Source organism: Miniopterus schreibersii (assembly GCF_964146895.1).
Source record: "Miniopterus schreibersii genome assembly, chromosome: X".
Lineage (NCBI taxonomy): Eukaryota > Metazoa > Chordata > Mammalia > Chiroptera > Miniopteridae > Miniopterus > Miniopterus schreibersii.
This window is the reverse complement of record NC_138104.1, coordinates 99,023,109-99,048,598: the sequence shown is the minus strand read 5'-3', so window position 1 is coordinate 99,048,598 and position 25,490 is coordinate 99,023,109. Positions and strand designations below refer to the sequence as shown.

Here is a 25,490-nt window from a genome sequence, read left to right as displayed (position 1 = left end):
CTCAAATTTCATTTTCTTAAAAGCAAATTGGACAATAACAGCACTAAAATTGGCAAAACTGGAAGGAATGCCTATTTTGAATGGTGTTTTGAGACATTCAAATGGTACCAAGAATCTGAAGTTGCCTCTTTGCAAAATAAAGTTTTAGAATTAACAGAGTCTACTGGATCCATCTCCAGGTCCCTATTCTATGAATACTTTGCCACAGGCTTCTTCTCCAGCATCCTCAAGCTCTTTTTCTCCAATTCCTTTGTTTCAAGCTCCACCTCTGATACCACGCTGCCTTCACTACAGCTTCCTCACCCCCAGTTCGCCTCTGATGCCATCTTCCTCTGAATTCTCTCCCCTCCTTCCTCCTCAGCTTCTCAGGACCTGCCAACTTAAAGTTAAGCCCTCTTGGGATCCTAACAAACCTCAAGTTTCATATGTTCCCTGGAGTTAAAAATTTCCTACGGCAACTGAGGATCCTCACAAGTTTGCTGAGGAATGCAACACTGTTATTCAGACCTATCAGCCTGGGTTTTCTGATTTATATCAGCTAATTCATGTTAGTTGGTGAAGGCCAGGCTCAACATTGGATGAGAATTGCCCAATGGGAACACCCTGAAATGGATTTAGAAAAACAAGCCTCTAATTTGGGGGGAAGAAACTAGAGAACTCGCTAGAGAACTCCAAGTAATTCCTAAGGTTTTCCCAAAGCCTGCCGACTATTATAATCAACTAAAGGTCATTTTTAAAGGAAAACTCTGGCCTTCAGATGTTGATTTCACTCTGGTAACCTTGAACTTCATTGTTTGTTAATGAGCTGAAGCAAGATTTTCCCTTTTAGTTAAGAGGACCAGGGATGAGAGATCATGTCCACCCTAGATTTAGTTAATTTGGCTAAATCAGCTTACTCATAGTCTAGATGGGCCACCTAGAAGTAAGACTGCCATGATTTTTAATTTTCAGCCTTGGCAAATGAAAGCCCCAATACAAAACCAAAAGGCTCCAAGTTTCTGCCATTTTTGCAAAGAGCCAGGATTTTGGAAAAGGGACTGTCGCAACTTTAAATACTTCAGGCACCCTGATCCTTGTAATTAGTCTTCTAACCAACCTTCTCAAGGCCCTCCTAATCCTCAATGATGGGGCTCCGAGGAACTACAGGGGCTTTCTCTAATGCTCCCTCTTAATCGGCGTGGATCAGCTTGGAGAAACTTTTCTTCATGTTGATAATGAATCTCTCTCTTATCATAAAACTTCTGTATGTTTTACTAAAGAATGACAGTCTTGACCCAATTTTATGGGAAGAATGGGAGGACATAGCCATTCTTTAAAGCCTCAAAGAAGAGTTTAACAAACCCACCTGCTCTCGGACATCCCAATGATCAGATCACCTTTTTCCCTTTTGTATATGAAAAGAAAGGGAATGCCCTTGGAATACTCACCCAGAAAACATGGGGAACACCACTGATCCCTAGGATACTGGTCAGCAACTGCACCCCGGATCCTCCCTTGCCTTCGAGTCATTACTACCACTGCCCTCTTGGTTGAGGCCACTGAGGACATTGTTGCAGGATCCCCTCTAACCATCTTTGTACCCCACGCAGTAGAAGCCCTCCTGAATCTTCATCACACCCAGCATCTTTCAGTTAGTCGCCTTCTTTCCTATGAAATCCTTCTGTTAACTACTCCTCACACAACTCTTTCGCATTGTAATAACCTTAATCCAGCCACTCTTCTCCCTTCGGAGACCAGTGAAGCCCCTCATGACTGCTTGGCACTGACAGATCACCTCCTGAGTCCTTGTCATGATTTGCAGGAGACTCCTCTGGGTAAAGCTGTTTTCCCATGATTTCCAGATGGTTCGTGTTTTAGAAATGGAAATGGAAAGTACTGTGCTGGTTATGCAATTGAAGCAACTGAGGCATTTTAACCTTTGGCTATTTCAGCTCAGCAGGCTGAATTGTATGCTTTCACTCTGGCTTGTGTTTTAGCCAAGGGCCCAACTGCCAGCATTTATACTGAAGTCCATATGCCTTTGGAGTAGCTCATGACTTTGGAATGTTATGGAAACAATGTGGCTTCCTTACTTCCATGGAAATAAAACTAAAAATGGCCCGTATGCTCAGGAATTATTGGAAGCTATACTTTTACCTGCTGCTTTAGCTATTATTAAAATCCCAGGGCAGCCCTGGACAGTTTGGCTCAGTGGTTAGAGCGTCAGCCCTCGGACAGAAGGGACCTGGGTCTGACTCCGGCAAGGGCACGCACCTCGGTTGCAGGCTCTGTTCCCAGCCCTGGCCCGGGCGTGTGCGGGAGGCAACCAATCGATGTGTCTCTCTCACATCGGTGTTTCTCTCTCTCGCTCTCTCACTCTCGCTCCCGTCCACTCTGTCTGAAAAAGCAATGGAAAAAATATCCTCAGGTGAGGATTAAAAAAGCAAAGAAGATCCCAGGGCACTCTAAACTTGACTCTCTGGAAGCTAAAGGGAAATCGCCTTGCTGACACTTCCACAAGGAATGAAGTCCTTAAAGGAATCAGCAGCAGGCAAACTCCTGTCAAGGTCCAAAGGGATAGTTCCCCAGCTGATAACTTAGAAAAATTGGCTAGAGAAGCCCAACAGTTGGCTTTAGGAAAAAAAACAAAAAAACAAGATTGGAAATCTAACAATTGCTAGTTTGATAAAGGAGAAAGTTCTGGTTCAGACCAAATAACAACCCAGTCCTACCAGAGACTGAAGTTTCCACTCCTAACTACTGTACATGCATTAAACTATTGGTCCACTGACAAAATAATAGCATTTATGAATCAATATTGGTGGGGAAATATTAATAAGGCCGTGAAAAATGCCTACTTTACTTGTCCTACCTGTCAAAAGTACAACTCGGGGAAGCCTGCTTGCATTGCCCCTGGACATTTTAAATTGCCTAACAGACCATTTGAGGTGTGCCAAACAGATTTCATACAGCTTCCCCCATCTCATAGATATAAATATGTTTTACTCAGGGTCTATGTTTTCTCACTGGGCTGAAGCTTTCCCTCATAGACAGGTTACTGCCTCCTGGTGGCTAAAGTCCTCTTAGAGATTATCCCTACCTGGGAACTCTTGAACTGTTCCTCTTGACCTAAGAACCCATTCTATGGGTCAGGTGCTTTAACAAGTCTGTGCCGGTTGGCCAGTTTTACAACACCCTTAATTATAAGGTTCATGCAGTCTTAAGGTTGCATTTCAAAAACCATTAATAATTACCTTTAAATGGCAAATGAAAGGAAAATTTCATCATCAGGGTGGTGTGTCCGTCTGCACAGACTATAAAAGTCGCATGATCTGCTCAGCTCTCCACACTCCTGTTTTATTCTCCCAGCTGCCTTGCTGTTCTGTTCAGTGACCAGGTAAGTGTGCTTTTAGTCCTACCTGGAGCTCTTTCTGCTTCCTTTCAGAATGGTGTGAAAGATAATAGTCTGGAGAGAAAGTGGGTTTGTGCTATCTAAAGATATTACCAGTAATTAAGAGGCTAGAAGCTGTTGTCAGGTTTCTTCAAGACCCGCAGCCTACAGAGTGCAGACCAGGTACGTAAAAAGTGAAGAATGTCATAATTACTAATTAAAGGTTTGGCTTCAGGGACTATCTCCTAACCGATGTACTCTAAGAACAGACATTTAACATACTGTCTAAGATGATTATTTTTAAAACATGCTCGCAGTCACTGGTACGGTTCCCCCAGTTTCCACTCCCTTCTCCTCCTTCCCCTCTTTTTCTCCCCCCACCCCGCCCCAGTCCTTAGCCTTTTCTTTACTGTTCCCCACCTATGCCAAGGAAACAGCCCAACGGCCCTGAACTCCTGCTGGCAATCATCAGTATAAAACTCCACTTCAGCTTTTTGGTAAGCTCATCTCTTTTCCCAATTTACAGGACACCAAAATGAGTGCAAAAATGTCTCCAAAAGAACTGAAGAGCATTTTTGAAAAGTACGCAGCTAAAGAAGGTGATCCAAACCAGCTGTCGAAGGAGGAGCTGAGGCTATTGATTCAGACCGAATTCCCCAATCTGCTAAAAGTGAGTGCACAGCTACAGAGCCCCCCAAAGGGCCTCTGATGACGGGAGAGGTGGGAAGGGGAGAGGAACAGAGCCAGGAAAAGGCTGCACGGTCTTAGATACAGATCAGAGCTCCACCTGGGTCGCAGCAGCCAGGGAACAGGTGTCGCTGGAGGGAGAGCATTTAACGTGTGCTTTCCTCCCCTGGAGGCAGGACACATTTCACATGACAAGCTCCTAGAAAGCAGGGGCCAGCCTCCTCTCCCCCACAGCCTTAGCACAGAACTCTCTGGACCAGCCGTAGGAAATGGAAGCCCTGAGGGCACTTTTACCAGGCTGGGCCTGGAAGGCGCACAGATAGCCACGCGAACACGCGAAGACCTTCAGCCTGGATTCAGCACGTCCGTGCCAGGCTTTAGGAAAACTGAGGCCGGGAAAATTAATATCAGTTGGCCTTGGCCTCGCTGCATCATTCTAGGTGGGATCTCGCACCAAGACCAACACTTACTTGGCGGCCTGTTAAGAAAACCCGCTTCCCGCTGACAAATTGCTCTCTGCAGAAACCCATTTCTATTTCAAAAGCATTTAAATGCCTGTTAATTTGTGCCAAGCAATTAAATTTGTGTTACTGAGGCAACCATGCGTTCCTCAACAACCTTCGGGAGAGGATGGAGTTTCTTTAGCCATAAAGAACCATCCCAGAGTTGTCAAAATCAAAACGCACCTAGAAGCAAAAAGGAATGGGGAATGGCGGGTTCTCTGTCTGAGCTCCACTTTCTTCCCTTCACAACTAAAAGCGCTCTTCAAAAGGGAAGGGATGCAATTGGTACGTCCAACTTGGTCACTTGTTAGCTGTAACTTCAGAAGAAAGCATTTGCTTCCCAGATTTTAACCAGAAATGTCCCTTCTGCCAATATGTCATGTTAAAAGATTTCTGGTTTAGTTGTTGAGAGGGTTTCTATTGTTGATACTAAAAAGAAAAGCAGCTGAATTCAATAGCCTTATAATCCATTATCTTCTCATTTTCTCACGGTTAAAATCTGTATTTAGTAAGGTCAGGAAGCCCATTTGGTGATTCTGATGCAGGCCAAAGTGTGAGAACCACTGATCCGAAGTCACCTTGCCTAACACAGAGGTGGGCTCAGCCCAGGGTTTGGGGAAAACTAGGGTAGTTGCTAGTTAAGGGTTTGGACTCCAGAGTCAATGTTTGGACTCCAAGTCCTCTATTTACCAGCTGTGGAGTAAGTCAGCCGCTGTCTCAGCCCCTCAGTTTCCTCATCTGTAAGGTAGATCTCCCCCACCGGGTGGTTGGGGCAACTGAACAAGCTACTGAAAACCTCAGCATAGTGCCAGCCAGCAGCAAGCCATGGGCAATGCCTTCATTACATGCCAGCCCAGCCCTGGAGGTGGGCATAACCCGGCTCCCAGGAAACCTGGGGGCAGGGGTCCTCAACTATCTGTGGGCTGCAGGTCCCTCGGAAGTCCAGTGAAGCCTCGGACTCCATCCCAAAAGAATGGTTTTAGCGGCATAAAAAAAAAAATACTTAAGAATACATAGAAAACCAAGTATATTCAAGTACATGTTATCGACATTAAAATAGTAAGTGTATGTTATAGAAATGAAAAGGGTAGCTTGTTCTGTGACATGGAGCAATATTCCAGCTGAAGTTGGGTTTTCTACCTCTATCAGTAGCACGGGATCAAAAGCTCAGCTGCCTTCTGAGAATGCAGACACAGTAACCCTAATTTCAGAGAACGTGTAGCCGCACGTAACTGATTCATTTTCTCTCCTCTCCCCATCCCACCCTCTTTGTCTAACACCAGGGTCCAAACACCCTAGAGGACCTCTTTAAAGAACTGGACCAGAATGGAGACGGAGAAGTTAGTTTCGAGGAGTTCCAGGGGTTACTGAACAAGATATCCCAGTGAAAGAAAAAACAGAATGATACCATTCTGCTCACCAAGAGAAGAGCACCTGGGAAGAGCCATATTCCACATGGAGTCCCCAATGTCTCTGTTAAATTCTTCCCAATCATAATCATTTGGTAGTGATAGACAATTATTGCCAATAAAGAAATTCTTAGACATGCCTCACCGTGTCAATTACTGACCTCCGTAGTTTAATAGATTTGAAAGTAACCTTAGTCTGATGCATCTAATTTTATAGATTTAAAAAAAAAAAAAAGGTCCAGAATAGTTCCATGGTCTTGACCAAGACTACAGAGGAGGTGTCAGAGATGTGCAAAGGATTCTGCTGTGCCAAACCAACTCCCTCACTCCACTCTTCCACCAGAATAACCCTGTTCTTGCTCTTCCCTCCCAAATACTTTGTGCTCACATCATTTCCGATTTCAACTCTAGTCAATAGTGAGCAACAGACTTCAGAGAACAGACACTCGTCTTTAAAGTCATCTCCCAGCACACGCTGTGCTTTTTGAATCACTGACCCTCTCAGAGAGTGGAAGGAATGCAGGACCGACTGTCGGTTCTGTTCTGTCACCAAGGGGGTGGCTGACCTTGGTTTTGGTATGTGATGTGTAAAATAAAAGGAACAGGAAGACATAGGCCCTTCCCAGCTCTGGGCATGCTGTGCTCCTGGGACACAGGGTACTGAGAAACAGCTCAGGTTCCTCCTGCTGAGTCACGGGGAGGGGGAGGGGAAGGGGGAGAGTGGGAGGGGTATTTAACCAAAAAGAGAAAACTGACTTCTAACTCTTCCACCTAGAAACAAAGGAGATTTTTATACACAGGGAGGGAATGTTTAAATACAATCTGGATCATTCTAATTCAAAACATATGCATTCTCATGGCATCAAAAGCCTTATCTGTAATATTTTAAACAAAAATAAAATTTAAAAAAAAAAAAAAAAGCCTTAAACATTTCTAATGACTAATTATATTCCACTTTACAGATACCCCACAATAGTCTTAACTATTTCCCCACTGTGGGGCATTAGATTATTGCCATTTCTTATTTTTCTAAATAATACCATAATGAGTACCTGTCCTGTTCATATCTCTGTCAACATATTGGATTTCCTTAGGAGAATTTCTGGGAAGTAAACGTCTGAGTCAGAGGATATGAATATTTTTATGGTTTGTGAAATAGGCCACCTAACTGATTTTCCAAAAGGTTGTATTGATTCTTATTTCTACAACCAAGGAGGAGAACGACAGCTGCACTCCCCAGACGGCATTAGTCGGTCTCATTTTAACAACTTTATTTGTCACAATAGTGCACATTTTTTATTCGTTTCTGGTTTTAATAGGAACCTCCTACTATTTCCCCATTGACTTTACTATTGGATATTGCTTTGTAGAAGATAGTCTTTCCTCTCATTTAAGAAGTACCCTTTTCTTCCTAGTTTGTTATGAGATTGTTAGCACCAGAGTTTAGATACTGCAGACTGCCTATTGAGCATCTGTGGTGATATGAGGGTTCTCCTTCTTGTTTAATCAATATGATACATTAATCAATTTAATTCCTGAGACACACTATCCCGTCATGACGGATTAGTCTTTAATGCTTTTAAATTAGACCACTCTTAATATTTTATTTAAAATTTTCACATCTTTATTAATAAATAATCAACATTAGTCTACAGATTTGGGTTTTACTTTTTGTTTCACTTGCTTTGTTGAGTTCTAATATCTAAGTCATGCTAGGTTCCCATTTTAGCCTATGTTTTAATCTCAATCAGCTACTCGCAGAGTAAATATACATGATCTCTTTCAACTCCAACATAAACAAAGCACCTACTACAGGCAAAGCATTATACAAGGCCTCTCAGATCCTAAGTCAGTAAGTCTAGGATCAGGCCAGGGAAAGGCTTAATCGAAGAAGTTGTATTTCAACTGGGATTTGTAGGAAGAGCCTTGAGGGGAACCTGCAGGGAGGGGAAAGCCTGGGCAATCAAAAGGAGAGAAAACAATCCAAATAAACACATCGTGTTCAAGTGCAAAGCAGTTCAGGGAACATACACGGTCTATTTTGGCTGTAAAGCCGGCTATGACGAATAAAGAGGGCACACTGGCTGCCGAACATGAAAGTCTTTGGTCACCATGCTAAACGAAGGTCTACCTGTGCTGTGCAATACCCTGGCCAATATATCAGGTGGCTATTGACATTTAGATTAACTAAAATTAAATAAAATTTAAAATTCAGTTCCTTGGCCACACTAGCTACATTTCAAGTACTCCATGGCCCCAAGTGGAATCCCCATACTGGATGGCACAGACACAGAACATCCGACATGGCAGAACTAGAACATGACAGAAGTTCTAGTTGACAGTACTGGTAGCATTACTGAGGGCCCATATTTTAGTTATATGTTTCACCAGTCAGGGTTGTGTGTCTGCAACTAAACTGCAAGCAGTGTTGTGGCAACAGCTCATTTATAATACAGTATGTTTAGGGCTGCACTTAAGTGGAGGAGCTGCAAACGCAGTGACTTTTTTCTTTTTAATAATCTCTTTCCGCTAGCATCCAGTTATTTTTACTGCAAAAAAAAAATCTTTTAAAACGTTGAAATACCTATTTCTAAGGCATTTCCCATTGAGCTCAAAGTATAAAAGCTTTAAAATACATTAGCTTTGAAGTACTCATTTAGTCATTCATTTACTGTTAGAATTATGGACTACCCTGTTATTCAATAATGGGGCTTACTCCTAGCCCTGTTGTCTCTTTTCACAAAGTAAGCTCGGGCAAGGGGGAGGGTCTGGTGGAAAAGATGCCCCAGCCATTAGACAGTGGCTATCATGCCTGGAAGAATTTTTCTTCCTCCAGATAAAGAGCAGTTACTATGGCCAACAGCCTGGTATCAACTCTGAACCTATCATTCCCACGGAGACAGACTTAAATGACAATTAGGCTCACAAGCTGATCCATAAAAGGGCTGTTTTACCCATAGTATAGCTGTCTTCTTGACAGCTGCTTTTATGGGGAAAGTTCCTTAGCCCAAACTAAGTTCCAAATGACTTCTATAAGGTTGTTTTGCTAGTTGGGAGATGTTTACTACAGTGTTCTAAATGCAAAGCAGTCTTCAAAGTAATAAAAGTTGCCTGAAAAGTTACTCTAAGTGGCTGTCTGGGGTTTCGGGGTTATTTTTTACACTTCTTAATTTGCTTTCCATGTGAAGCTGTTGAAATATAGCATGGAAAAAGAAAATATTTCAAACAGGGCTTTGACTAAAGGTAGGAAAATGTTATGCATTAATTATGCTTAATGAATAACACAAATTACCCTTCACCTGAGTTGACTTTTAATTATTTGTGATTATTTCACAAATCCACTGTGTCAGATGTAAAATTAATTTTGACTTTGAAAATCCCTGGATCAAAAAGGTATAAAAGAAGTCATACATATGATACATAACTAAAGGCAAAATAACATCAAATACCACAATCTCAAATTTCCATAGGCTTCTACTTAAAATGCTTCAAATCTCTCACTTTTCCTTACCAATACCACCATCCAAGTGTGTCTGTGTATGTTGATGTGTCTCAAGGTGGAACATGGGTTCTGTTCTCAGGATGTTATATCTTAGGTAAATTCAGATTTTTAAAGTTAATGTTTTCAATAAACAGAAATGAAATGCTAAAAATTAAGCATATCCACACACCTAAACATTGGATTGAGATCCTTTTCCTATATATGTCTCAAAAGCCAAAGATATTCTAAATATAAAGTCCACAATGCTGGGAACCATCCTCTACTACTTGAACTGGAGAGGTCTAAAGCCAAATTCAAGGTCAAGGGTGTCAGCAGCAGCCATGTGATTGATATAGTCAGAATGCAAGTCAGCTACAGCTGTGTTCCTGGTAAGCATCATCTAGAAGGCAAGTAAAGCTACTTTGAAGCAGGCCAAAAAAACAAATTTGCTATAGAACCCTACATTTCTGCAAAGTCCCAGAACCTTCTATTTCACCTTGTGGATGAAGCAGAGAAATGGCACAATAAAATAAACTTTACTCACTCTCTCCTGGTACTCTCATACTCAAAAGAGTTTACCTTCATTCTGAGAGAAAAATCTACTTCTCCTTTTATGTATATAAGAGGCATCTCCTCTTAGATATCTGTCCTGGATGCCAGTGTCTCTAATAATTTCATAAGCAACCGTAAGACTAATCATGCATGCCAAAAGTAGGTCATGATGGCCTTTGAAGGGGATCAGAATTTAACACCCCCAAATATGTCTGTGTGACATAGAGATTAGTTTGAGCTGATTATTTTTAAGAAACAGCAGACACTGGAGAAGCTCTGAAAATTGAATAAAAGTAAAAGTTATCCTTTTGTAAGAGACATTTATAAGGGAATCTCCATTTGTAAGAGTGTCTCTCTCTCTGTACCAGGAAGAAGAGGTGACTCTAAATCTCTAGAAACTCTCACCTTACTTTACTGTGCTTTACCTGGTCACCTCCCATAACTGGATCCTCCCACCCCCAACATCTTCTGTCTTTAGCTGGAGATGGTATTTAAGATGGTAGCTTGGGCCATTTCAGGGAGTTACTCAGTTTTCCTGGGTCTCCCATGTACACAGGAGGTATCCATGTTATTAAACTTCTGTTTGTTTTTCTCCCATTAACCTGCCTTTGATTACAGGGGGTCTCAGCCAAGAATCAAGAATGGTAGAAGGAAAATGGTTTTTCCTCCCCCATACCCATGAAACAGAGTTTAGCAGCAAATACACCTAAAGGAGGCTCCTGGTTTCCAAATTATTTACTTTTTTAGCTAGAAGGGCCAGAATGGCCATTACCCACTGTAAGTCATTGTTACTTGCTCAAGTTTAAGTGATTCCCTAGGCTACCTGGTGTTTGCTGCCTGGTGATTCTATTACCTTGGTCTTTTTCTTTAATAAGACTTCTCACCATCATCCCAAATGCTGGCTCTTCAGGCTATTTTTCTCCAGCAAACTGATTGCAGGCCATAAAGATGTTCAGTAGCAATTAGGTTTTATTGTTCTCATCTCAGTTATGAGTATAGAAGCTTTCAAAATGTAAAACACACATATCCTCTGACTTAGCAATTCATCCCATAGATCCATAGAAGTGTGCATGTGTGGGTACAAGGACGTATGAATATGGATACTAATTTGCAGCATGATTTAAAGTAGCAAAATAACTGACACAACCTAAATATTCATCAGTATGAGACGGGCTGAACAAAGAATGACGCGGACAGCAGGGCAAGCATGTAGAAGATCCCTGCGTGCTGGTGTGATCAGTCCAAAAGCCCGAGGAAACAGTATCTCAAGCATGCCAGCATATGTATTTGTTAAAAAGGAAACATATCCATGTATGTGTGTGGGTATGTGGGTGAACGCACGCACATACACAACCAGTAAAGGATGGTCATCAAAGAATGCTGCCAAAGCTATGAAACAGTGGCACCTACTGGTAAAATCATTTCCTATCCCAAACTATGACCTTAAAAAAGAAAACCCATGACTTGCCTATACAGCCATTTCAGCCATTAGGCAGGAAATATGTTTACATTAAAGCCTCATAAGGAATTCTAGAAAGTTATGGATCATTGTGGTCTCAGCTGCAAGCTATAAAAGGAGTAAAGAGTATTTCTATATCCTTTCATGGAGTGGTCTCCAGCATATAGTGTTAAGTGAAAAAACAAGGCAGAAAAAAAATGTGCAGGGTATGCTACCACTTATCGAAGAAGGGGAGGGGAATTACAAGTAGATATACAGGTTACTTATATTTTTAAAATGAAAAGCTAACCCCCACAAAAATAAGAATTAATGGCTGCCATAAGCGAAGGGAGGGAATAGGCTGGAGGGAAGAGAAATATAAGTGGACTTCTCTAAATCAATGGTTCTCAGTGGGGGCTATTCTGCCTGTGCCCCCAGAGGATGTTTGGTGTGAATTTTTTTAGTGTCACAGCTGAGGGGGTTGAGATTTGTACTATTAACATTTAGTAGGTAGCAGCCAAGGAGGCTCCTGAACATACTACAGTGCACAGGACAATCCCCACCGCAAACAATTACCCAGTCCAAAACGTCAGAAGTGCAAATTTCATATCTAATAAGAAACTTGTATCTAGAATATGTAATGAACAGTTATAGTTTAATAATAAAAGGACAAATAACCTTATTTGAAAATGGACGATGGGTCTGAATACTTCTCCAAAGATGATACACAAGTGGTCAGCGAGCACATGAAAAGATGCTCAATATCCTAAGCCATCAAGAAAAAGCAAATCAGCCTGGCCAGGTGAGGCTCAGCAGTTAGCATCGACCTAGGATCCAGGAGATCGGGGTTCGATTCCCGGTCAGGGCACATGCCCGGGTTATGGGCCCCATCCCCAGTCAGGGGCATGCAGGAGGCAGCCGATCAATGACTCTCTCATCACTGATGTTTCAACTCTCTCCCTCTCCTGCTCCCTTCCTCTCTCTGAAATGAATAAAGATATAGATAAAAAAAGAAAAAATCAAATCAAAGACACAATGAGATACAACTTTATGTCCACTGGGATGGCTATAATCAAAAAGACAGACAATAACAAGTGTTAAGGATACACAGAAATTGAAGCCCTCATAACTGCTGGTGGGAACGTAAACATTGCAACCACTTTTGAAAACAGTCTGGTAATTCCTCAAAAGGTTAAACATACAGTCACATATAATCCATAATTCCACTCCTAGGTGTATATATCCACATGAAATGAAAACATGTTCACACAACTTGTACGCAATGTTCATAGCAGCATTATTCACAACAGTAAAAAATGGAAACAATCCAAATGTCCATCAATGGAGGATTTTATTAATAAAATGTGGTATGTCCATATCATGGAATATTATTCAGCAATAAAAAGAAACGATGTACTGATAAATGCTATAACATAGATGGAGGCATCGTTATGCTAAGTGAAAAAAGTCAATCACAAAAGGCCACATATTCTATGATTCTATTTATATGAAATGCTCACAATAGGCAAACCCATAGAGACAGAAAACATATTAATGGTTGTCTAGGGCTGGAGTGGGGTGGGAGTAGGAGGCTTGGGAGTGTCAGCTATGGGGTGTGGAATTTCTTTCAGGGTAATGAAAATGGTTCAAAATCTATTGTGATGATGGTTGCACAAATCTGTGAATATGCTAAAAGCCACTGAATTACACACTTCAAATGGCTAAATTTTATAAAATGTGAATTATATTTCAAAACTGTTTTTAAAAATCCATTACAATGGTGAGGTGTGCACTCTGATAGAGGTGGACACAAGGTACCGTAGGGGTTCAGAATGAGTCACCCAGATATGCCTCTGTGGTATGCAGATTGTTTTGATCTAAAGGCAGCTGAGATCCTGCGGGCTCAAGAGAAACTTCTGCCCTCGCCACCTTAACTACTTGGAAGAATCTGAATTAGTGGCCTTGCCCATAAGAGATTATTGGAGACAATCTTTTTTTTTTTTTTTTTTACCTATCTATAAGACAGAGCAAACTACTAATTACTGAACATCTGATCTTCACTTCGTCCTGAGAATAACCGACCTCTCCTCTGAAGCCATAAGGTGCTTTACTTCATCCTTAGCTCAGGATGCCACATAGATCTCATTTTCCTTTTTGTCTCTGAACCTCTCATGCATGTCGGTATTCTTACTGTCTCATGTACGTGGGGTTCCCATACATACATATGTAATTAAATTTCATTATTTTCTCTTGTTACTCTGTCTCATGTTGACTTAATTGTTAGACCAGCCGAAAAAATTTAAAGGGTAGAGGAAAACTTCTTCCTCCCCCACAGCACAGAAGGCAGAGCTGGGAAAGAAAGGTCAGCAAAGGCTTCCCAGGATGAATAGGAAGTTGTCAGTCATCGGATATGGTTTATTTTTTTTAAATGAAATTCTTCACTGGTTTCATTGAGATTCTAGGGGGAGGGAAGGCTGCAGGAGGGGAACATCTCGGGCGTAGGGAATCTCAAGATACATCTAAAAAAAACTTGTTCAGTCTGTCCAAACATAAACCCCAAGTGTGGGAGAGACAGGGATGTCATTGGTTGAATTAGCAAAGCGGCAGGTGACAGAACACAACAGCCTTCACTCCCAGCCAAGAACGTTGAACTGAATATTTTATGGGAAAAGGAATTAGTGGAAAATGAGGAGCAGTGGAAGAACAGCTGTCACTTTTGTTTTAGAAAGACAGATGACCGCCAGTGTGGAAACTAGACAGACGGGGATGAGTCTAGGGACAGGCCAGCCCATTTATTTATATTAGCTGTTATAAATTGTTGTCACAGTCAATTTAATCCTTTCCTAAACATTAAGCTTGAACTGCTGCAGAGAGAAATCAGTCCAGGACTGTGTCTTTCTTCAAGACATAGCTGACAAAGATGGACTATTGAAAACAAAGCAGCTGGGTGTAAAAAAAAATAATAAAATCATATATAATTTTAAATACCCTGATAGTATAATAAAAAATAACAGTAATAATAACAATATCACGTATAATTTTAAATGTCCTGATAGTGTAATGAAAAAATAATAATAATAGCCCCTTATGAGTTTAGGCAAGAGCCAGAAACAAAATGACAATGACCCAACCCAGAAAGATAAACAAGCCACTTACCACAGGAACACGGGCAGTTGGCTCAAATTCTGTGGAATCGGCATCTGAAGATTAAGAAGTGAATTTTAATAATTCACCAATATTGCTGAAAAATATTTTAAGTAAAAAGAATTTTTAAAAATAAAAGGTTAGTAGATAAATCTCAGACTTACCTTTCAAGTTAAGGCAATTCCTTGCAAACTCTATCACCGCTAGCTGCATCCCAAGGCAAACTCCTATTTTAAAAAGCACATATATAAAGCAAATGAGCATTTTTTGTATTTCTTCCTATTTTCTGTTCATTCATTTGCTGTCTGTCTCCTCCATCTGAGTGCAGGCCCTGAGAGGGCAAGACTCTGCCTGTTGGGTTCACTGCTGTGCCCTGTGCACTCAGAACATCTGTGGCAGAGGCAGGGAAGGGGGTTAGACGACTTGAACTTGAGGAGGAGAGAATTCAAGGTCAGAAAAGGGCAACAAAGGATCTGGCAAGTTCCAAAAGGCAAACCTCCCTCCCTCCAAATTTGTCTCTAAATCGAAACACATGTGTGGGCTACAGGGCTGTCCCAGAGCATCTGAGAGCTTCAGCGAATATCTACCACCACCCAATGAAGAGGGGGACTCCACGCTCCCCCTTCTCCGTTGCACAGCCTTAATTATGGGCCCGCCTGGGGCAGCCTCAGGCTGGCCAGCGGGCTGCCATCTGAGGGACACCAACAGGGGGCAGGGGAACCCAGAACAGCCCTGTGATCTCACTGTAGGAAAATGGCACCTCCACTGTGGGCTTGAGCACGGGGGAGAGAAAGGCAGGGAGATGCAAACGGAACTGGACAGAGACTTCAATAAGGAGGAACCGGGCCCACTGTCACAGGGACTCGCCCTTCACCCATTTCCACATTCGCTCAGGCCCACCAATTTCCCTCCACTAACCAAATGCACTCCAGATGCCCTTAGAGACATACCCAGGGTACACAGGAGATTCCGAGAGCAATCATATGCCAAGCAGGCCAGAACAAAAGCCGGTGAGCATGAGAGAGCTGAGAGAAAGTTCCATATGGCTAGGACATGGAGAGGCGCTGTGCTAAAGAGAAAGCTAACGCGCTGAGGACTGTTCTATACAGTGATAATTAACTGAAGAACACTAACCACCTTCAGACAGAAACCAAACAAGATTACTTCAAAAGAAAACAATGGCCCAGAAGAGCTTAGAAGAGTAAAACAAAACAAAACAAGGTATCAAGGCAACTAACTACCCCTGGCTTCCCGTTTGAAAATGGGTCCCAGTGGAGAGCTTCTAGGAGCTAATCAAAGAACAGGCAATGGGGAAAATGACTAGTCTGCTGACAGTAAAAGGTACCCAAGCCTGTCCGCTTGGTCTGCAAACCCACCAATACCTCCGAGCACAGTGTGAAACACAGCCTCTCCCCACTCCCTCTCCTGCCTGAATCCCCCCCTGCAGGGCTGTCTTTATCCCATCAAGGATCCATTTCGTCTGGTTTCACTGGCACGGAGCCATGCTTTGCAATTTGAACAAAAGCATTAAAAAGACCCAGCTCTACCAAATTTTAACACAGCTGTTCCTGTAACATTGGATGGTCTTTCTGTATTACCTTTTCAAGAAGGAGCATATAAATTTCAACTTCAACATTTTTTATCCTGATTAGAAGAATATTGTGGAGTTCTGTTTAATGGTTCTCCACTTTAATTGGTGAAAAGCTAGATTTGGGTGGGAATTAGAGAAGGTCCGGGCAAGTGTAGACAGCAACTTCTCCTAGCCTCTTGCTACCTACCAACCAGAGCAATGATAAGTTCTCCAAACTCTTTCCATTTACTACGGCCAGAGAGTAAATATTTTAGGCTTTGCAGGCTCAAACACAGACATCGTACCACAGAAGCTGCCATAAACAATATATAATCAAATTGGTGTGTCTATATGCTGATGAAAGTTTATTTACCAAACCAGGCCATGAGCCAGGTATAGTCTTCAGGATATACTTTGCTGACCCCTGTAGCAGACTATTTGGTGCCTGAATACTCAAATCTGAGTTCACACCTTTCACATTAACAAACCCTAGTACGTGTTACCCCTACTAGGTGTCAAAAATCAAATAAACTCATAGTTAGGATCCATAAACATGAGCTTTACCCAGAAAAGGAATCTTCTTTGCCCTTGCCCAAGAAATCGCCTGGAGTTTTCCCAATGTTCCTCTGATTCCAAAGCCTCCTGGCACCAGAACACCACTGCAACCAACACAAGATGAGAGTGAATTTGACATTATTTTTATTTTTGAAATTCTTATTTTCAGCCTTTCATGCTTCCTGATCCCCAATCCAACACCAGAATATATGCTTGAGGTCTGTATTCAGAATTGATTACATATCTGACATCTTGAACTTTCTTCTTGAAATCTTCCCACTGTATGAAGAAGTTGCAACAATTTCCCACAGCTGACCTCAATATATATTTTTCTGAGAGCATAGTGACTAAGAAACTCAATTCAATTTAAAATGCCACTGAATTATCTCAATAAAAATAGGTTAAGGCTTTTTTAAAAAGCACTATTAGAAAAATGTTAAGCTCTCTTACATAATCAGAAAGAGTTCCTCTGGTAAAATCAGCCTAAGATTTCAATTGCTAATTAAGTTGAGCACATAAAAATTTCCTTGTTAGAAGACACTTTAGAGACCTTCTAGACAAACACTCATTTGAAAAGATAAGAGTTCAAGAGAAAAACCAGGAGGGTCATGCTACCCCCAAGAGTTCTATCACTTATAAGATAAAAATGATAATAAAATGATGTGGAAAAGAAAATATAACCAAGAGAGAAGGGTTATCGTCCTTGCACTTTAACTTTGTGTAAGATCTATCTCTGCATCTTTCAGTACAATCAACACTTTCTCTCTAATACAGGACCCCCATTCTCTCCAAAATAAAACCAGTTCCACTGCACATGCTGCTAACATTAACATGACACATTACAAAGTAAATGTGGTGTGAATGTGGCACAACCACCCATAATGACCACACGTACTCCAGGCTACCTATCAAAATGCAAAATTTAATAATTGGGGTCAATCAAATAATTACAGAAAAAGCACAGTGGCAATTCTCCTAACTGGTGTGAACGGTCCCCAGAACTCACTCAGCTTTGCAAAGCTTCTGCCACGCTTCATGGAATTTCACAGGGTCCTCAGTTTCGGTGGTATGCTCCAGATCAATGGAGTCTATGTACTAAAAATATCCAACAGTTTAAATGCACATTTAAGAAAAAGAAATACTCAGAAATATGAGAACACTATGACAGAATTATTCAATAACTACTTATTATGCCCTAGCCGGTTTGGCTCAGTGGTTAGAGCATCGGCCCATGGACTGAAGGGTCGTGGGTTCGATTCCCGGTCAAGGGCACATACCTGTGTTGCAGGTCCGATCCCCAGCCCTGGTTGGGGCATGTATCGGAGTCAACCAATCGATGTGTCTCTCTCACATCGATGTTTCTCTCTCTCTCTCTTCCACTCTCTCTAAAAAAATCAATGGAAAAAATATCCTTGGGTGAAGATTAACAACAACAAAAATAATAACTACTTGTTATGCAAACACTGCACTGGACACTTGGGATAGAAAAGAATGATCTCTGTCTTGGAGCTCTTACAGTCTTTCGGGAAGATTATAAAACCAGATAAACAGGCAGCAACAATAGTGGGGTAAAGGCCACAATGAGCGATGAAGAGAATGTTGCAGAAGTAACCAGGAGCGACACCTAATCTAGACCTGGACCCTGAAGGGAAGAAGGGAGGCAGCATCGTCAGGGGAGACTGCTGGGGAGGTGATGTCCAGAAAACTAAGCCCTCAGGGGTGAGCGGAAGCAAGATGAGCGTGTGTGCATGTTGGGGGGCAGGGGGAAGGTATGCAGAAGACAAAAGGGAGGAAGGTGGGGGAACGAAGAAACAGTGTATGATACCTCAGAGGAGGAGAGAAAGTGCTGGCCACTCTGGGGCCCTCAAAAGAAGCTCCACCAGCCACAGAAGTTTACACTTGAAGCCACGGAAAGGTGTTAAGGGGACAACAGGACCAGGGAGAACAGAGATTTTAGAATTATCATTCTGGGACAATGTGGGAAATGGAGGGAGGACTGGAAAGCAGCGGGGAAGTCACTGCAGTAGGCCCAGCAACGCAAACACAGCAACAGACTGGACTTAAAAAGAATCTGCCAGGCCCTTGACTCAAATAGTACTGAGCAGAAGCTATTATCAATGAGTTCTATTAAGTGAAAACTCATGTACAACAATTCATATGTACATAACAGTCCCCATATATCTATATTATTTTAGTATTTCTTTTGTAAAAAGTACTATCTGACTGTATCTTAAGATACAAAATTTTAAAGGCTTAACAAAGTTTGCATCATAACAATTTTCCTATTGCTGCTTTCTTTTTTCTACGATGGGATGGAGGACTTGGAGGAGTGGGAAGAACAGGAAGTGAAACACTCCTTGGAAAGCCAAAAATAAAAAGGGATTAGAAAAGAAGGAAGCTACATGAGGTGAGAGAAAAGTCATAGGTCCTATGCTGGTGTCCAAATGGAAGTTACTAAATTTCTTGAATATATAAATATATTTTTTGCTCCTTATATAAAAGTTTTACCATTTAAATCACAATAATAAGGGTTGCTTGAACCATGATATACCCATGTAGAATATCATTAAATATAAGCATTTATATATAGAGAGAGAAAAGTCTAGAAAGATATGCATCAAACTGGGAATGACAGGTACAAGAGAAAAGTGGGATATCAGGGAAGAGGGACCTTCCGCTTTCTGCATTTTACATGATACTTTTGAAATTTTTCTACACTAAGCAGGTGCTTCTATAGCTCACAAACACAAAGAATATACTCAAGCTATATATGATAACTCCACCTCTGCTATCCCATAATACTGATTTTAAAAAACAAATAATCACCATTTGCCAGATATCACTCCTCCAAGTTAGAAAAGGCAATATAGCATTTTTTAAATCTGGACTCAATTTCAATGCTAAAGGGGGAAGAAGTTCTCGTATTTTCTTGTTAGGCAAACACAATGTACTTAAATGAGTATGAAGTATATATGGTCCTGGACGTGCAAAGCCTAATTTCAGAAACTGTGCCTTAAACCTGTATTCTGAACAAAGTTAGCATGGCTATCGGTGGAAAGGCCTAATTACAAGGTTGGCCCTTGGCTGACATCTGGAAACTTGGACTTGGGGATCCTTCAACACAATCTACCTCGCTGAAACACAAGCTATCAGGGTAAGTGACTGAAATATCCAGACGACCAGGCGGGACTCACCATCAGATTCAACTTGTGGTTGATGGCCAAGGCTGAATGTTCCAGGGCTTTGAACACAGAAGCATAGCAGTCCCTCAGCTTGGTGTATTTGCCAACCAGGGCTATGGAGCACGTCTTCTGCAACCTTTCATACCTGGGAGGGAAAACAAGCATGTAACATAACATCACAAACATAATGACAGCCACTGTTCTTATCCCAAAGCACTTGTCATATATACTAGTAGTCCTTTTTCTTCTGAGTGTATCTTACCTCCATTCCCCTTTGCAAATTCAGACCTTTACCTCTTCCCCTTTTATGTTTTTGTTGTCACAAAGTATCCCCATTTATGCATGAGTTCATTTCCGAATTGCAGTAGCTATTGTCTTCTCTCTTTTCAAATGTTTTTACCTCCTCTAACCTTTCTGTGATATTTAAAACATATGGAACGCTTCACAAATTCGAGTGTCATCCTTGCGCAGGGGCCATGCTAATCTCTGTATCACTCCAACTTTTTAGTATATGTGCTGCCAAAGCGAGCACCCAAGGCACTTTTCAAAACCTTAGGAGCAGACAAGCCTTGAATTTGATGTACTTACTCAAATCTCCACCCCACCCCCAAAGAACTCAAACCTGTATGCAGACAGATTTCAAAATCAATAGAAATCCCAACGTTGGTTTGCATCAGCAAGCACAGATATAAGTCAGAGAAAAAGTTAAAAGCATTAAAAATATAAAAAGGCTGTCCCCATCTCATAAACATGAGCTGTCCTTAAATTCATTTATAGGTGACATTGTATTAAAAAAAAATGCATTCTGAGTGTCAATAGGAAACATTCCAATGTTAACTTTGTAAGGTGACATTATATAAGAAAAAGCATTCAAAGTGTCTGCATTAAAAATTGCTGCACCTATATAATTTTATTAACCAATGTCACCCCAATAAATTCCATAAAATTTTTTTTTAAATTGCTACATTCCCAGCTGGCTCACAAAAGCCAGGTTATTCATGGCATGCCTGAAAAATGGTGCTAAGAGAACTATTTAAAATGTTACAAGGGGTTTAGATCAATTTTATGAGAAAATCCCATTCTACATAAGACGCTCAATCACATTTCATCATTAGAGACACAATCTTTACTGATGCTTTTGTCAGGAACTCTGTTCAAAGAATATGAGAAATGTCTGGCCTGATACTAAGTATGTGGAAATGTCATCTTGGGACTGAAGATATTTTAGGGCTTGGAAGCAAACCCTTTCCCCAACACCTTAGAACAAAAATGTCACCGTGAGGAGGAATATTCCTCATTCAGATCAACATCTGCAAGGAGTACAAGAGCAACATGATAGCAAACAGGCTAGGAGGAGAAAAATGCACATGAAGCAAAGAAGTCAAAACTGGCAGTAAAGGTGACTTTCTAGGAAGGTGACTAAAGCACCTGAGGGAAGGATGCTAAACTTTCCACTTGCTACCTCATTTTATGTTGCTCTGGAGATTGCATAGCTGTCTGCTCCATCCCAGCTCACCATAAAGGCCGCAGGAAACGAAGCAAGTTGGTATCAAGCCAAGATTCCGAGACACAGCAGAGGTAAGTGCTTCCTGCCCCAATGTTTGGCCCATGGGAACTGGGGATCACAGCCACATTTGAGCACAGCAGCTTGGCTGAGCCCTAACCCCCATTCTCACTCCCACACTGAAGGAGGGACATCAGCTCTGCTCCCTGGAAGGAAGCAGAACTGGAGTTAACACCGCCAGTTCCTCCTTGCTCACTCACGCCTGGTCCTCCCAGGGAAAGAGGAGCCTGGTGGGATAGGTAAGTCCACTGGGTCACACCAGCCAGGGAGGAGGGCCATTGTCCAGGGAGATATCCTGAGCCCACCCTTCTGGTGCCCTTTCCCTCTCGGACCTGCAAGCCAGGCTCACAGAGCACTGCCCAGACCAGCAGAGCCTCTACCTCATGGTCTTTCAACCATCACCTGGGTGTGACAGGCAGGCTGATGACACTGCCATGAGCTGCTGGTAGGAAAGCAGACCTGGGATCCACTCCACAGGCTCATCCCCCACAAGCAAGTCCCCTTACTTGACTGAGAGGCAAGGTTGTCCCCCACTATGGCCTCCGGTCCGACGTGAACTCTCCCTGATTGTTCAATGAGGAACCCTTGGCCTCTGAGCAACACTGAACCTCCATGATCAAAGCTGCCCTTTGACCTCTGTTTGCCTCCCTGTATTTCCTTACAGGCTGTACTGAGGGGACAGGGGCTAAAGAATGAAGACTCCAAACCGCCATTCCTGATAAACCAACATCACCCACCAATATGATGCAGAGGGATCGGTGCTCAATGTCCCCCCAGAACCTGTGAATGTGATCGTATTTGGAAAACGGGTCTTTGCAGATACAGTTAAGGATCTCAAGATGAGATCATCCTAGATTAGGATGGGCCCTAAATCCAAAGATAAGAATCCTTGTAAAAGAAGAGAAGAGTGGAAGACACAGAGAAGTCATGTGAGGAGAGGCAGAGATTGGAGTGATGTGGCCACAAGCCAAGGAGCACCAGACTGCTGGCAGCCCCCAAAAGCTAGAAGAGACACATGGAACAGATTCTCCCCCTGAGCCTCCAGAAGGAACCAAAGCTGCTGATACCTTGATTTTGAGCTTCTGAATTCCACAATTGTGAGAGAATAAATTTCTGCTGTTTTAAGTCACCCAGTGTGTAGTACTTTGTAGCAGCAGCCACAGGAAGCTAATACAAAAACCAAACACTGGCATTAAAAAGCACAGAGGCATAGAGTATAATTTAGAGCTATTTCCAATAAAGAGTTAAAATATTAAAATGTCTCGTGCTTAAAAAGGATCAACTCCAAGCTACTCTGAAAATTCCTACTAAGTGGCTGATTCTTTAAGCATTCTGGAGGCCAGGGGCTTAATTTATCATCATTCATAAGAGTGCCTAAGTTCAGAAACTGCACTTTATTCCTGATTCTACTTGACCCAGAAATTCTAAAACACTTTTTAAATGAAAGTGCAAGGAAATCTCGATCTATAAGTCATCTACCAAGGTCAGTAATTTTGTCACTATCATATCATTTTAATTATTGTTACCAACATGAGTAATCAATACTTAGTGTCTGATTCAATGTTAAGGCCTTACATGTTTTCTCTCATAACTGCCACAATGTGGGTACTAGTATACCCCTGTTATATGTGGCTAGGAGAACAAACCCAGAGAGGTTAAGTAATCTGCTCAAACTCACACAGCTAATGAGAGGAGAAACTGGGGTTTGAATCCATGGTGCTTGATGCCAAAGTCTACTTTTTTTTAAAAAAAAAAAATTTTATTTAGATATAACTGACATGTACTGTATTAGCTTTACAGGTCCAACATAATTCAATGTATGTAGATATTGCTAAATGATCACCACAATAAGTCTAGTAAACATCCGTCACCACATATAGTCACAAATTTTTTTCTTGTGATGAGAACTTTTTATTTTATTTCAGAGAGAGAGAGAGAGAGAGACATCGATGTGAGAGAAACACTGATTGGTTGCCTCCCACACTTGTCCTACCGGGGACCAAACCCAATACCTGGGTGTGTGCCCTGACCAGGAGTCGAACCCACCACCTTTTGGTGTACGGGACAATGCTCCAACCAACTAAGCCACCCGGGGCTTGTGATGAGAACATTTAAGATGCACTGTCTTAACAACACCAGAGCCTACATTTGGAACTGCTACACCCCCTGCCTCTCCCTCAGCTGCATAAGAAGCCAGGCAGCCAGGACTCTATGGAGTCACACCCTGTCTACATTTAATAAAAGAAAACAGGTGATGGAGATTTAATTTCCATATGACTTCAAACGAGAAAAACCTTGCTGAAATTAATATGGTTGTCTTAAAGTTAAAACCTATCAGGGGTTTTAATAATATTGCTAATAGTTAATAAATGCAGGCTGCAACAATGACAATATAGACAAAACTTCCCATTCAAAAGGATTTTCTTTAGGAAATTGTTATCCAAATCTTAAACACAAGCAAAACAAAACACACACACAAACAACAACAAAAGACTCATGACCTTTAGAACTATTTAAAATATCCAGAAACTAAGAAATAAACTAATAAATATATCAAAATGCTTCGAAGTCCCCAGAAATCTTCCAAGAATACAGCAAAACATTCTAACAATGTGCTAGAGTTTTAGACATGTCCATACAAAAACATACACATACAGAAAGCGAAATGCAACAGCAACATAGGTATCTTTTAAGGTGTATCTCAGTCTTACCCCCAAACTCAAGAATTATTAAAGATTATATCAGTAATTCCTTTCACATACCTGTCAGCCATATTTCTCCACTTGAAAAGCAAATTACTTGCAGAATCACCAATGGGCAAATCCAACCTCTCTTTAAAATATTTAACAATGCCTTGCTCCTCCAAAAGCACAGGCACTCGGTATGTAGAAGAAACATCATGGATACATATGACCTGGTTGATGATAAAACACCATATTTAAGTGGAATGACCCAAATATGCCACACAAGGAGCTCAAGAATAAGCCAGAACTCAAGAGCCTGGCAGTTCATTTATACTAATAGAAGAAAACCAAGAGCCCGGCCACCTAAACCAGAGGCAGAATTAACACAAGGTTAGTTTGACCAAATTACAAAATGCTTTTGGACCAGACTGATGAACCTCAGAGGGAAGGCTGGGGTGGGGGAGTGGATGGGGAGAGATTAATCAAAGAACTTATATGCATATATGCATAACCTGTGGACACAGACAATAGCGTGGGGAAGGCCTGGGGGGCAGATGCAGGGTCGAGGGGATCAATGGGGGGAAAAGGGGGAGCATCTGTAATACTTTCAACAATAAAGATAAATTAAAAATAAATAAATAAATAAATCTTACAAAATGCTTTGAATTCATTATTCTACACCTGGAACCATGGATGCTGTGATAGAATAAAAAATATATATAGTATATGGTCTTTGTTCTCAGTTCCTGAGAGAACTTCAAAAACCTTTGGAATTTTCTGAGTAACCGGGGTATCTTTGTTATGCTAATGGGGTGGCCCCTAGATGGCTTCAGGATGGGAGTTAGACACCAGAAAAACCAACCAAGTCATTAGAGGGCTGGAACTTTCGGCTAAAGGGAACGTGGGATGGGGAGGGGACGTGGGGTGGGGAGTCCTAGAGATTGAGTTCAGTCATGTGACCAATGATTTAATCATTCTTATGTAATGAAGTCCCAATAACATGACAACTCAGGGGAGCACGCTGGTTGGCGAATACACAGGTGTGCAGGAAGGTGGCTCACCACGACTCCATGGAGATAAGAGCTCTTGCACCCAGGGCTCTCCTAGACCTCGCCCTTTGTATCTCTTCATCTTGTTGTACATTTGCACCCTTTGTAATAAAACGGTAATCATAAATATAGCACTTGCCCGAGTTCTGAGTCACTCTAGAGAATTCTCAGACCTGAAGGGGTTGTGGGAAGCCCCAAACTTGTGGTCAGCCAGGCAGAAGTGTAGGGTGACTTGGGGACACTGGAAACATGTGGCTGGTGTCTGAAGGGAGGGCAGTCTTGGGAAGGACTGAGCCCATAAA

At 41.7% G+C, this 25,490-nt stretch overlaps 2 protein-coding genes across 4 annotated transcripts in view; one reads left to right on the top strand and one right to left on the bottom strand.

Annotated features, from left to right (window-relative positions):
* The window catches only part of CTPS2 (CTP synthase 2), an 88,010-nt gene that overhangs the window by 37,388 nt on the left and 25,132 nt on the right, over positions 1-25,490 (bottom strand). For all 3 annotated transcript variants that reach the window (XM_081125842.1, XM_081125840.1, XM_081125841.1), the window contains exons 8-13: positions 24,218-24,369; positions 19,904-20,036; positions 17,716-17,804; positions 16,719-16,813; positions 14,749-14,811; positions 14,597-14,640 (exon numbers count right to left, since the gene is read on the bottom strand). In XM_081125842.1, coding sequence (XP_080981968.1) covers positions 14,597-14,640; positions 14,749-14,811; positions 16,719-16,813; positions 17,716-17,804; positions 19,904-20,036; positions 24,218-24,369 — 576 coding nt within the window. The remainder of the gene's footprint in view (positions 1-14,596; positions 14,641-14,748; positions 14,812-16,718; positions 16,814-17,715; positions 17,805-19,903; positions 20,037-24,217; positions 24,370-25,490) is intronic.
* On the top strand, positions 3,331-6,856 carry S100G (S100 calcium binding protein G). Its single transcript, XM_081125843.1, has 3 exons — positions 3,331-3,376; positions 3,897-4,040; positions 5,844-6,856. Exons 2-3 carry the CDS (start codon positions 3,906-3,908, stop codon positions 5,946-5,948), a joined length of 240 nt encoding a protein of 79 aa, XP_080981969.1. The 5' UTR covers positions 3,331-3,376; positions 3,897-3,905; the 3' UTR covers positions 5,949-6,856.